Genomic DNA, 14078 nt, shown 5'->3' with positions numbered 1-14078 from the left:
TAAATAAATGATGGATTCCTCCGCAGCTTTTGTTCCATCTCGCCCAGACACATCTGACACGTGTGGCATTTCTTCGGTACGCAGACAAATCCAGTGCTAATAACCCTACAGCACCCAATTAGAGTGGTTTTAATGTTCTGCTCCACTGGGTGGCAAATTTAGTGTCCAATTAGACATCACATCAGGGGCAAAGGCGCCGCCCCTGCGCCTCAACAGCTGATTAGAAGAGTGGAGAGCAGGATAAGAGTGTTTGACTATATCACAAGTACACCACCGACACTGATGCAAATTAACAAGCTGTTATTGAAGAGGACCGCTTATTGGACTTGTTAAAAGATACTGGAGTTTTGTTTTTTCTTTTGTTTTTCAGGAGATCATTTCGAGGATAACAAGTTAGTTTGGTGACTTTGAAGACAAGTGAAAGATTTTGTATAATCTAACTGAAGTAATGATCGCACGCGCTATACTGTATGTTCTTTTCTCTTGTTTCCTGCAAAAGTAATATTGATCCTGGGGATGTTTTCGCTGTGGAAGTGTGTTGCTTGTCCCTCTCCTCGCCCAAATACCAATGAACAACACTTGCATTTATGTGCGGCGTGTAATTAAACATGAGTAATTTGTTTGACTCTAATAACTCTGTAATTAAAAACATGTTTTTTTGGAAGGTTTTTTTTTTTTTTTGCTGTTCCAGATGGTGATGTTCTCCCCCCACCCCCCTACACACACATACTGTACATGTCTATTATATTGAACACATTGCGCTTAGTCATATTAATTATATTTGCAAATTTTATACATGTTAACACAATTGCCCTAAAGCATACAATATGTCCAAAGACATTAAAGATGGAGTGAGTGAATACAAAAGCAATTTGCTTGTACTCATGTTGCTGTGCACACTTAATTTTTTTATGATTATTATTCATATTTTGCTGTGTACTCTTAAAGTCCTGATGAAACTGAAAGCAGCGATTGTTTCTTTTTCTGTATTGTGATGCAGTTTCTAGAGAAACTGAATTTTAAATGAACAAGGAATAAGAAATAAGGGTTGCAACTTCAACTGTACATTTAAAACAAAAATCAGAGGCCATAATTGATTAAAATGTAAAATTATGATTATTTTGATGGATAAAGCAAGGACAAGAAGTGAAATGCATTTTAAAATTCCCTAGGTTTACAAATAAATATAAAATAATAATATTGACTATAGTGTAGCCTAAAGCTAGCCTTTTTGGTGGGTTTTAAACAGACATTTAGCCTACATGGAGCACATAAAATTGTTGTTGTTGTTTTAAACTAAACCACACATCAAACAATTTACTTCATCTCATCGGTATTGGATTTAATAATCAATCTATTTTTTTTTTTTTCTTCTGCAAAGGAAGCGTTTCATTTATGAAACTTACATTCACTCTCATTAGTGTCCTAACTTTATTATTAAATAATTTTTTTTTTTTTTATCAAATTCAGTTATTAAATGCACATTTCAGAGCGGGTGTATTATACAGCAGGAGTGCACCTCTTGACAAAACACATTTCATTCTGAAAGATCAGGAATGAGGTTTTAGAAGAGTAATCACAACCTAAACAACTCCTCCTGCTCACCATTTCTGTTTGCTGTTAAAAACAGTTAAAACAGCGTGGTTTAGTATTTTATTCACACCCATTACCTCAAAATCATGTCAAATCTGAGAATAAAACTGAAAACAAATAGGAAGTGCTTTTACAGATTACAAGATTAGAGGGGCAAACTATTTTTGGGTTGGGGCTAGAATAATCACTTAATGTAAAATAGCATTTTCTGTAAGTCAACAGTTCCCAAACAAGAAGAACATTTAAATCATCTAAAGAACATGTTTCCACTTTTGTGAGTATGCGCAGAAACTTTTGTGGAAAGGTTGATGCTCTACCAAATGGTTGACCACATCGGTTGACTGTTAAATAATTACTGTTAAAGAATGAATTACTGTTTTAAATAATGGTTTACATTACACAGCATTGTTGGTTTACAAAAATAAATCAAACAAACATAATCCTGTTGAAATATTACACTTGATTTTGGTTTTATTGTAAAAAAAAAAAAAAAAAGCGTTGAATGAAAATCTGACATTTTTATGGCATACTTCAAAAAATAAAGATGATGTATTGTTCAAAAATGTTTTATTTTAATTAAATGGTTTTACACTTAATATTTTTTAGATTTTTCATAGTATAGGTATTAATTCCTGGACTTTAACCATGAACTGACATACTGTACAGTTGAAGTCAGAATTATTAGCCCCCTGTTTATTTTTCCCCTACATTCTGTTTAACGGAGAGAACATTTTTTTCCAACACATTTCTAAACATAATAGTTTTAATAACTCATTTCTAATAACTGATTTATGAAGAAACTTTTATATTTTTAGAAATGGCATGTTTTGAAAAAAAAAAACACATTAAGTGTGTTAACTATAGCGACATTAGGAGTTAAGAAATGCAATAAAAAATGTTTTTCTTGGTGGGGCAGTTAAAGGGTTATCATAAAACAATCAATACAAATGAAGAACATTTATATGTTTGTTCATTCTGTGTATTTAAAGTCAGTGTGTCTGTTTTGTGGATCCTTCTAACATCCATAAAATGAACAAAATACTGATTAATATACATTCTCTTGTGAAAGACATTGTCAAACAGATACACAAGGGTGAATAAATGATGACAAAATTAGATTTTTGGGGGGTCAAATTTCCATTCAACACATTGCAAAACATTGTAAATCAGCTGTAAACCAAACAGGTGATTTTCAGATGACTACTCGAGACTGCGCATGTGTACGTGTGTTTGCGAGTGTGTGAGTGTGGTCTGAGACAGCAAGATTATCTCGAAGCAGCCTCTTGAGGAACACAAAGAGTGCCTGGATGCATTTGCTTATAATGAAGTCAGAATGGGTTTGGGTGGATTAATGACAATACCAACAGAAGGAACACGAGGACAGGTGCCAGCGCATTCTGGATGCGGTTCAAAGTTTTTAATTACGATTAAAAAGACTCTCTGGCACGTCGCAAACGCCTTTTCTTTTCACAGCCTTTCATATACCCCCCTCCTTTATCACATTTGAAGTGGAATTCCTTGTAAAGCCGATGGAGTTTCAAAAAGGAATGCACAGGCATCTGTACAAGTCCATCTGGCAAAACGAGTTTTTTTCCAGAAAATATTTGGCAAATTAAGAAAAGAAAGTCAAGATGGCAAGAAATAAACAGAAGGAGTGGAGTGGAGATGGATGAAAAGAAATGCATCCTGTGAATAAAGCCCATTAAACACAGACAAAAGTATGGCAGTGCTAATGTTTTCCCACACAGATTGCAAGACAAAAATGTTCTTCCTCATTCACTCACGTACTGTATACATCCTGCACAGCAGCTGTGTGGGTTTGTATGGCGGTATGGTCAGTGGCCGCTTGAAGAATAGAGCAAGTCCACTGGGATCCAGCAGACTAGCTGAAAGTCTGTTAGCACTCCATCACTGCCACTGAGAAACACTACGCTGCGCTCGCATACGTTCACATGTAAGACGGTTACAACAAAGTTAAATAGTGAAAATTTCCTTTAAACAATGTAAGACTCCAAAATCAGCACATCCAACAGCAGCTCGCCTGCGGTCCTCTTTGCCCACACACACACACACACACACACACACACTGCTGCAGTTTCTCTGATCTGGAATAGCGGTTTAATTAGTGAGGCGGTAACCACTTTATAAAGATTAGCTTGCTCTCAGGAGGAAGACTCATCGCCCATGTCTGCCTAAAGTGTCTGTGAGGAGGGTCTCTGGAGATCAAGACCCATTGTGTTCAACAGACGGTGCTTTACGACAACATATGCTTCGCTCCCCAATGCTCTTCCTCCACACACTCCATAAATGCTGTACTGTGCTCCCAGCAGTTTTTCGCTTTTGCCATTAGTGTACTTCTTTTATGGTTTTGCTTAGGCAATCTAGTTAGGGCACGGGCAAAACAAAGAAACCTTAAAACAGCACTTGGGAAGATTGCAAGTTAGCAGACAAACTTTTTTTCAAGCAAAGCTTAGCAATACGTCTCGTGCGTTTGATAGACTTTTCCAGTAGTTGATTAGTAGGACTGGATTCTGAGCAGGACGTGATTAATCAAATCAAAGACGTGTTTGTAACAGAAGCAAGTGTTCGTCTCAATTAAGAGAAAGAGATCTGCCTATTGTTATGGCACCATGGGACCAGACGAGTTAAATTAATATGGCAACTGGAGTATAAAAAGACAGGCAGCGCTTAAGGACTCTGTTTCTGCTAGCTGCCTGGTTTGATCTAATAAAAAACATGATTAACTTTAAATAAGGTTTAGAAAGAGATAGAAAAAGGAGGGGTAGTGAAACGTGAGTAGAGATTGAGGGAGGGAGGGAGGGATAGAGAGAGAGAGAGGCATGTTGGGGACAAGAAAAGCATATTTCAGTTTCAGATATTACAGTGACCGTTTAAGTTCCTTTTATTGTATCTTTCATTTCTTCCGCTTACCCTCTGGGCTATCTTTGAAACGTCTGGCGGTCTTTCCTCTGTCACAATTTCTTTATGGGAGTTGAACTGTTTCCTCCACGAGAGGCGGCAGGCGGATAACCCTCGGTAATTGTATTTATCTGACTGAAATATCGGCGGTGTCGCGCAAGCTTCGGTTGCAGCGGTAACACTGTGACCTGCGCGCGCGCCAACCTGCAGGCCACGGAGAGACTAAAAACACACGCGCCCACCAGGTGCTGCTCTCCTCACCCCGTTTTCAATTGCAGGTGCATTTCCAGCGAAAGAGTTAAAAATAAATGTTGACAAATATACTTTACAGGTAGCTTTGTCTGTGTTACCGAGGCAAATTAGAGACATTTAAGTAGCACTTTATTAACAGAGACACATGCCATGCGCATACAAAGACTTGAAATGCATCATTGCACTGATTACTCATTTAAATTATTGTGAATGTGGACACGCAGGTTGTACTTCAGAAATGTCATACACTTTTATTAATTAGTAGATTTGTATATGTTTAATAAAATACGCCCATGTATACCCACTGAATACCCGAAATGCGCTTTAAATGAGTGATTGGATGCATAAGTATGAATGCTGTCAGTGTGTGATTGAGCTAAAGAAAACCATTTTTTAAAAAGCGCATAAGTTGACTCTCTTTAAAGGATTATAACATGTATTTGAGTGCCAACATGAGCTCTTCATATATTGGCCTAGTACATTTCAAATAAACATGTAAGGGTGGTAGTTGCACATTCGAAGGTGTTTCAAATGCATTACTTTTTTTTTTCTCCTGAGAGTGCAGAAACTGATTTTAAACATCAGTTCTGGTCTTATGGACTTCTAAATGGCGAAAAATATATAACATTTAGGTTATGATAATGCTCGTTCTAAATCACCAGATCCTGAAGAGACAGAAGTCTACTGTATAATTCTATTCCATCTGTCATGAGCTCCCCCGTTGCGCGCGTGCGGCAGAACTCTGTGGATGACGCTGCACGTGCGCTTTTCTCCCACCTAAAAGTTAGTCTCGCGTGCCAAACGACTCCAACGGCTCAGAATAAATATAAAACTGTCTGCTAATAAATACTGCATCAGGAATTACAACTGTGGCGACAAAACTTTAATAACACTCGCAAGCGTCTCAGATCTTTCAAGAACGTTCCACTTCTGTCTGTTCACGACTGCGCTTTGACTTGTCACTATATTTCGAGCACAGTCGCTCAACCTTCTATAAAAAACGAACAGAACGGAGGAAAAGGCATCCATGCAAACGCAAAGTAAAGGACAGTAAAAGCGAGTAAATGGCCATTAAATGGACGTTTCCTGAGACAAGCTGAGATAATAAGGTATGATTGTGGCTGAATCGTGTCTTCCTGGCACAGTGATTACATGTTCAAGAAGTTGGACGATTTGGCACGCTCTAGCGAATTTTGTCATGCTGTAGCATTTTCTTTCACGACCCCTAATTAACCAGCCTTACAACAACAGATCCTGTATTTACGGGCAAAATAGCACAATTGTGGTGAAGCATTTCTTCAGTTCCTGTAAACGAGTATGTTATTGTGCAAACAGATTCGAACAACAGCCTTTTTAATCGGTAATAATTTCAATCAAATTAATAAAAAATAACATCAACGTTTGCATTGCTGATTATAAGCTACATCCTTCTATCAACATAAAAAATATAATCCCAAGATTCAAAATATTACTAATAGCAGCCTAAATAATTAGGCTTTATACGCTTTAAATGCACTGCACACTTTCATAAAAGTTTGAAGCGGCAGACTTTCAAGTGTCGTACAAATTCCATAAAAGAGAGAGAGGGAGAGAGAATCTCTGTCCTCTGTTAACGGGGACACGCACAATGTCAGCGCGCATTAAGCGCATTCTGCGCGTGTCTTGTCGCCGGGTATGTGGCGCCGCAGCTGTGCGAACTTCACCCGCATGCTCTGGGGGGACGAGAAACTCACAGCAGATGTTACAGCGTCTCCCACCAGTCTCCCGCGGAAAAAAAAGCAGAGGAGAGAGAAACGACAGTCTTGTTTGTCCTCTGCGGGGTCATTATTAACAGCTTAATTAATTTTAGATCTGCCTTGCGAATACCAGTTCAAACCTATACCACCAGCACACGAGCTGAGGAAATGCACTTTACAAAAAACAAAACTTGGAAAAAGTACACAACCGAAAAAAACGTACTGAGAATATATATATATATATATATATATATATATATATATATATATATATATATATATATATATATATATATATATATATACACACACACACACACACACACACTTTCAGCAGAGTTCACAAACAACTTTTGTTCAATAGAAATAATTTGAAACTCACCTGTCCGTTCTTGCACAGGTCAGCCCACATGCTGGTTCCATCGCCTCCCCTCATCAGAACGTGGTAGATAAAGAAGTATGTGCCGGGCACGCTGCAGATGAACTTTCCCGAAGTGCCATCATAGTTGTTGCCGAGGTTGGTGACCACATCGTCGAACTTGAGGATCTCGTAGCCCTCGTGTGGGTTTTTGAGTCCAGCGTAGAAAGCCACTCGTGGGTGCGTGTTGTATGTAACTGTGCTGATAGCTCCATCATTGCCCAGACTCAGAACCCCGTTTCGGCCCCTGTCCCCCCGGTCCCCCGGGGGCCCCATTGGACCCGGGGGCCCTGGCTCCCCTGGAGGCCCCGGAGGTCCGGGTTTGCCTGGTCGGCCCGGCTTCCCCGGTGGCCCCTGGAGGAGCGTAGAGGGTGGAGGCATGTTGCTGTGGTCGGCCAGAGCCTCGGCCTCGGCCTGTACAGAAGAGCCGGTGCTGGCGATGCCCGTGGTGGTGCCCTTGTTCTGGTATGGATCGCACACCATTCGACAGGTGCCCAGCATCTCATAGTGGCTGTTGTCATTGCTCACGGAGCTGACCAGCACGGGGATAAGCACCACCAGCACCAGCACCAGCATGACCCCTACAGCAGCCGCCACCAGGGTCTTCCTGCCCAGGCTGAGGCGCGGGAGTGGCTGGGCAGCCAGCGTGGGTCTGCCGGGAGCCGAAATGGTGACTGCTGGAGAAGAAGAGACCGCAGAAAGAGAGAAAGAGAGACAGAAGGGTGAGGGGGTCCCGAGAAGGGACAGGTGCCAAGCCCTAGGAGCCCAAGCTTGTGGAGGAGCGTGTGAGGGTGAAAGAGACCCACATGTACACGCTCACCCACTCTTGCCTGCTTTTCTAAGCTGATTCACTGGATCCTTTGGGCTGGCAGGAAAGAGCTTTCATACAGATCCCACATCCGCTCGATCTCACTCTCACTCACTCACACACATACGCACTCACACACACACGCGCGCATGCATGCCGACGCGCTCACACACTCTCCCAAAAAGTCAATCCCATTGTCTGGTGCACAGAGTTGCACTCGGTAATGAAGAGAATGAGGGATGGCAGAAGCAGCAAAAAGGAAGAGAGGATGAAGAGAGCAAGTGTGTGCATGGGAGTGAAGGACAGCATGCACGCAAGAGAAAGAGAGAGAGTACAGATATAGAGGAGAGACAGGGTATGTTTGCAGAGGCGTTTTCTCAGACTGAGGGTTTTATACTGAGCCCCCCCTCCCCTCCTCCTCTCCTCTCCCTCTCTGTGTCACAGCGATACAGCCAGGGGAAGGGAAGAAAAGTAACCAAGAGAAGAGGAGAGAAGGAAACAGGAACATTTAAATGGGTGAAAACAATACAGTAGGATACAAACAAAATATATCACAAAGAAAAAAGTCCAAAGTGAACATTGATTTGCTTTCTGCTAAGCTTTATTAAAAAGCCTTCTTTAAATAAATAAAAAAAAAATTATATACTTTTTATATAATAAATACACAAATACATTTTGCAACCCTGATCCAGAAATGTGGACTGTGCAAAAAATATAAAATGTTTTAGACAAAGTTATCGTGAAAGTCAGCCTCTGCTCTAAACATAACCATCACTGCAAGGCATAAGACGATTGTTTGACACCAAATGAGATGCTTCAAATTCGTATGAATTAGACCACAGTTGACATTCCTGGATGGGGGTATAGTCCTTATGCTCATAAATCCTTATGCTGAACATTTAAACAAGGAATCTGTCACATTCATATTCATGGCACATCAATATTATATTTCAATATTAATTAGTTAAAAATGTGCACAACAACAACAATAATATTAATAATATATAATAATAATATTAATAATAATAATAATAATAATAATAATAATAATTAGAGTTTACATGTTCTTCCTGCGTTCGTGTGGATTTCCTCCAGGTGCTCCGGTTTCCCCTACAAGTCCAAAGACATGCACTATAGGTGAATTGGGTAGGCTAAATTGTCCGTAGTTTACATGTGTGAATGAGTGTGTATGGGTGTTTCCCAGTGATGGGTTGCAGCTGGAAGGGCATCCGCTGCATAAAAACATTTGCTGGATAAGTTAATGGTTCATTCCGCTGTGGCAACCCCAGATTAATAAAGGGACTAAGCCGAAAAAAAATGAATGAATAAATAAATGAATAAATGAATGAATAATAATAATAATAATAGTAATAATGACCCATTTAATCGAAATGCAACAGTAAAATATTTTAGATTTTAAAAAGCACAATTATAATAATAATAATAATTTCATAATAATAATTTAATAAAGCTTTCCAAACAGCAAATCAATGTTTAAATATATATATAATAATATATTATATATATATATATATTATATTATATTATATATTATATATAATATATTATAAATATAATAATAATAATTTCATAATAATAATTTAATAAAGCTTTCCAAACAGCAAATCAATGTTTATATATATATATATATATATATATATATATATATATATCCTTGGCGCAGTGGGTAGCACAGTCGCCTTACAGCCAGAAGGTCGCTGTTTCTAGCCTCTGCTGGGTCAGTTGGGATTTCTGTGTGGAGTTTGCATGTTCTCCCTGTGTTCGCGTGGGTTTCCTCCGCTTTCCCCCACAAGTCCAAAGACATGCGATACAGGTCAATTGGGTAGGCTAAATTGTCTTTAGGGTGTGTGTGTGTGTGTGTGAATGAGTGTGTATGGATGTTTCCCAGTGATGGGTTGCAGCTGGAAGGGCATGGATGAGTTGGCGCTTCATCCTGCTGTTGCGACCCCAGATTAATAAAGGGACTAAGCCAAAAAGAAAATAATGAATAATTATTATTATTATTATTATTGGTAGTAGTAGTAATAATCATAATAATAATAAAAAATTATATCAATCATAAAATAATATTAATAATAATAATAATAATAATAATAATAATAATAATGACCCATTTAATAGTAATGCAACCATGGAATATTAAAAAAAAAATAAAACCTTTCTTGTTCATTTTGGAGTGAAAATCCACTCACATGCAGACATCAACATCCTGTTATAGAACTGTCATACTGTAATAATTATTTTAAATAGCATTATAATAAGATGATCGTTTAAGGACAAACTCACTTGCTATACCTAATTGCATGTGCCTTCGACTTTGAGTTTGTCATATAGAGTCTTATTGTATTTCACTTACTTTTTTTTCCTTGGGTGCCAATAAAGTTCCCTCCTCCTCCTCTTGCTCAGAAATGGTTTGTTATTGGCCTGTTGCGTTTTTGAGCATGGTGTCTATTGATCTGGTCTTTTGATTGAATTAAGGGTCCTGTGTGGAAAAGAAATCCATCTCTGTGGCTCATACTACACAGCTGACATTTCTATCCAGAGTGCGGCTCGCTGGAAAGAAAACTGAAGGTTTCTGGACATATTGTATGATCTTAAATTACAGCAGGTGTGTGATGTGGATAAAGATGAGGTTTTGTTAGGATTCCCAAGTGTTTTGATCTGATCATTTTGAAAGAAACATCTGTGTTTTGATTCGTTCACTATTTTATCCGAAGATTCTTTCAGGCTATGAGAGAAAACAGCGAGAGGAAGTGAGAGATAAAGAAGCAATGAAAGATAGAGATGTCAATAGATAGAAAGAGCTACTGAATGGCTAGAAAGGGAGGCAGTGATGATCCCGTGTGTTCACTGGTCTAAGCACTGTGGTAATATATGACTTGATGATGTTTTCATTGCCATTGATGGGTTCAGTAAAAGAAGTGTGATTGAAGAGAGGAAGGTGTGGTGACATTTATTGGTAGGGAACTGTGAGTATTTGCGCTGCTCAGTTTCACATATTGATCTTTTCCAGGAGTTCACTGGACACCTATGTCCAATCTTCTCATTCACCCTGTAACTGGATTATTGAAAACCATGTTTTTAACCCTAAATATTTATGTCCATTAATGTAAATACAAGTTTTTTAATCTAACTAAAAAGCTATGAATGAGATCAAATAACCACTCTGTTTATTGAATCGTGATTATGCAACATAGAAATCAATGACATGCATCCAGCCAATAAAAAACAAAGAAAATGTCTCTACAAAATTTAAAATTGTATTTAACGCCAAAAGTCATTAAAATATTGAGTAAATATAATCTTCCATAAATATATTGTGTGAATGTTCTTTCATAAGGATATCGAATTTAATTTCTGATTCATAAAATGTTTATCTTAGCATAGCTAAGAGTTAATTTCAATAAATTTAAAGGCGGTTTTTAAATAATTTTTGAATCCTCCGATTCCAGATTCAGGCAACACGATGGCACAGTTGGTAACACTGGTGCCTCAAAGCAAGAAGGTCACTGGTTCAAGCCCCAACTGAGTCAGTTGCCATTTCTGTGTGGAGTTTGCATGTTCTCCCCGTGTTCGCTTGGGTTTCCTCTAGTTTCTGCCACAGTCCAAAGACATGCGCTATGTGTGAATTGAATGAGCTAAATTGGTCGTATTGTACAGTGTGTGTGTGAATGCAGGAGTGTATGGGTGTTTCCTAGTGCTGGGTTGCGGCTGGAAGGCCATCCGTGGTGTAATAACATGCTGGATAAGTTGCCGGTTCATTCGGAAAATGGAACATTTATTCATTCAGGTTTCATGTGTTTTAAAATCTCAATATGAAAGCATTGAAATTTAAGACCGGATTTGTGGTCCTCTGTCACATTTTGTCCAGAAATTGTATTCTGGTTTATTTATTAGCATAATACCATTTACATATTTTTTTTTTATCCAGAAAGCAAAAGTGAATCTTATGAAGAGATGATTAAACATTTAAATAATATATATACAGTAGTACTCTCACTACAATGATTTATTTAAACTTCTCTGTTGGTTTTAAGAATATCAACCAGCCAACATACACTCACCGGCCACTTTATTAGGTACACCTATTCAACTGCTTGTTAACTCAAATTTCTAATCAGCCAATCACATGACAGCAACGCAATGGATTTAGACATGTAAACATGGTCAAGACGATCTGCTGCAGTTAAAACAGAGCATCAGAATGGGGGGAAAGGTGATTTAAGTAACTTTGAACATGACATGGTTAGTGCCAGACGGGCTGGTCTGAGTATTTCAGAAACTGCTGATCTACTGGGATTTTCACTCACAACCATCTCTAGGGTTTACAGTGAATGGTCTGAAAAAGAGATCTCCAGTGAGCGGCAGTTCTGTGGACATGAATACCTTGTTGATGGCGGAGGTCAGAGGAGAATGGCCAAACTGGTTTAAGATGATAAAAAGGCAAAAGTAACTCAGCAGCAGAAAACCACACCTTGTGTCACTCATATCAGCTAAGAACAGTAAACTGAGGCTACAGCTCGCACAGGATCCATCCTGCCTTGTATCAATGGTTCAGGCTGGTGGTGGTGGTGTAATGGTGTGTGGAATACTTTCTTGGCACACTTTAGGCTTGTTAGTACCAATTGAGCATCCTTTCAATTTCACAGCCTACCTGAGTATTGTTGCTTACCATGTCCATCCCTTTATGACACCAGTGTACCCATGTTCTGATGGCTACTTCCAGCATTATAATGCACCATGGCATAAGGCACAAATCATCTCAGAGTGGTTTCTTGAACATGTAAAGGAATTCACTGTACTCAAATGGCCTCCACAGTCACCAGACCTCCATCCAATAAAGCTTCTTTGGGATGTGGTGGAACGTAAAATTCACATCATGGATGTGCAGCTGACAAATCTGCAGCAACTGCGTGATACTTTCATGTTAATTTGGACCAAAATCTCTGAGGAATATTTCAAGTCCTTGTTGAATCTATGCCACAAAAGGATTAAGGCAGTTTTGAAGGCAAAAGGGGGTCCAACCCAGTACTAGTAAGAAGTACCTAATAAAGTGGCCGGTGAGTGTATGGTAACAACTCAACCAATATCCAAACAATGTTTCCTATTTTAGAATATGAATTTTACCTGTGATGGCAAAGCTGAAATTTAAGTATTACTTCAATCTTCAATGTCACCTGACCTCTCAGAGGTCATTCTTGTACTTGCTGTGCTCAACACTATTAGTGTTGAAAATGGTTTGCTGCTTTTTTCAAGAAATATATTTCAATGAACTGCATTTATCTGAAATCCTTTAAATTAAATATATATAAACTGCTGATTTTATCAGCTAAATTCAAGCTTGGTGAATAAAAGTATTCATTTCTTTAAAAAAGATTTGGCCACAAACTTTTGCAGAGAAGTGTATAAAATAGATAGATATCTATATACGATACTAAATCATAAGTGAACTTCAGCCCTCTTAATAATTTGATTGATTCGTCCAAGACTTTTAAAGCAAGACGTTTTGTAAGAAGCGATGAGTGTGAAAGCAAAGTCAGAAGGACAGGAGTGATGCATGTTTATTTAGCCTTTGATCTGTGTGCTGTTAGGAGCCCCGTGCTTCAGAGAGACTCATTTCTCCACCTACTGAAGATTACACACTAACCGTCCACACTAGAAAGGGTCTCAAATGGATTCTCTTACATTCATGTTTGTCATGGCAACCAAATAAAGTGCCCAAGACAAAAAGATTGGAGACTCTTAAGAGCTATAATGCCTGAAAAAACAAACTAACATGCAAATAAATATATAAGAAAAAAATATAGCGCTCGAGAGGAACAAATGAATAGATCACTTTTAGTGCTCGGGGGACTTTCTGGACTTAATAATACAGCGGGGGGAAAAAAGGATACAACAAGAAAGCAGAATAGTTAACATTATATACACACACGCACACACATAGTCCTAATGTCTTTGACTTCTTCCCTGCATCCTTCCTGACTGCTGCTGTATCAAAGAGCTCCTTTCAGAGGCGAGCACTGCTGAGCTTCAGAGAATAGCCAGAGAGAAACACTTTGGCTTTTGTCAGACTTGATTTGAAGTCACAACTCACATTGATAGCTTGTGCTAAATGTTGGGCACATTAGACAAATATTTACATACTCAGATACAAGTAAAATGAACATATTATTAAAGAAAGTAAAACACAAATATGGGGTTTTTAAATAGAGCGATGGAAAATTCAAGGTAAAATACGAAATAGCACTTTTGGTAGTCACTCGATTGCATTTTTACAGGACTGTAAAAGCCTCGATTTCAGTCATAAAAGCTGACATTTGATGGTGTCGTG

The 14078-nt window shown here is 38.6% G+C and overlaps 2 protein-coding genes across 3 annotated transcripts in view; one reads left to right on the top strand and one right to left on the bottom strand.

The window, feature by feature from the left end:
* c1ql1l2 (complement component 1, q subcomponent-like 1-like 2) overlaps positions 1–8091 on the bottom strand; it is a 38655-nt gene extending 30564 nt beyond the window's left edge. The window contains exon 1 of the mRNA XM_678773.8: positions 6883–8091. Within this exon, the coding sequence (XP_683865.2) occupies positions 6883–7494 (612 nt within the window). The 5' untranslated portion in view covers positions 7495–8091. The remainder of the gene's footprint in view (positions 1–6882) is intronic.
* The window catches only part of LOC100534815 (DELTA-actitoxin-Aeq1c-like), a 339260-nt gene that overhangs the window by 197727 nt on the left and 127455 nt on the right, over positions 1–14078 (top strand). The window lies entirely within an intron of this gene.

This window comes from Danio rerio, chromosome 3 (assembly GCF_049306965.1).
Source record: "Danio rerio strain Tuebingen ecotype United States chromosome 3, GRCz12tu, whole genome shotgun sequence".
Classification (NCBI taxonomy): Eukaryota; Metazoa; Chordata; class Actinopteri; order Cypriniformes; family Danionidae; genus Danio; species Danio rerio.
This window is presented reverse-complemented; position numbering and strand designations above follow the sequence as displayed.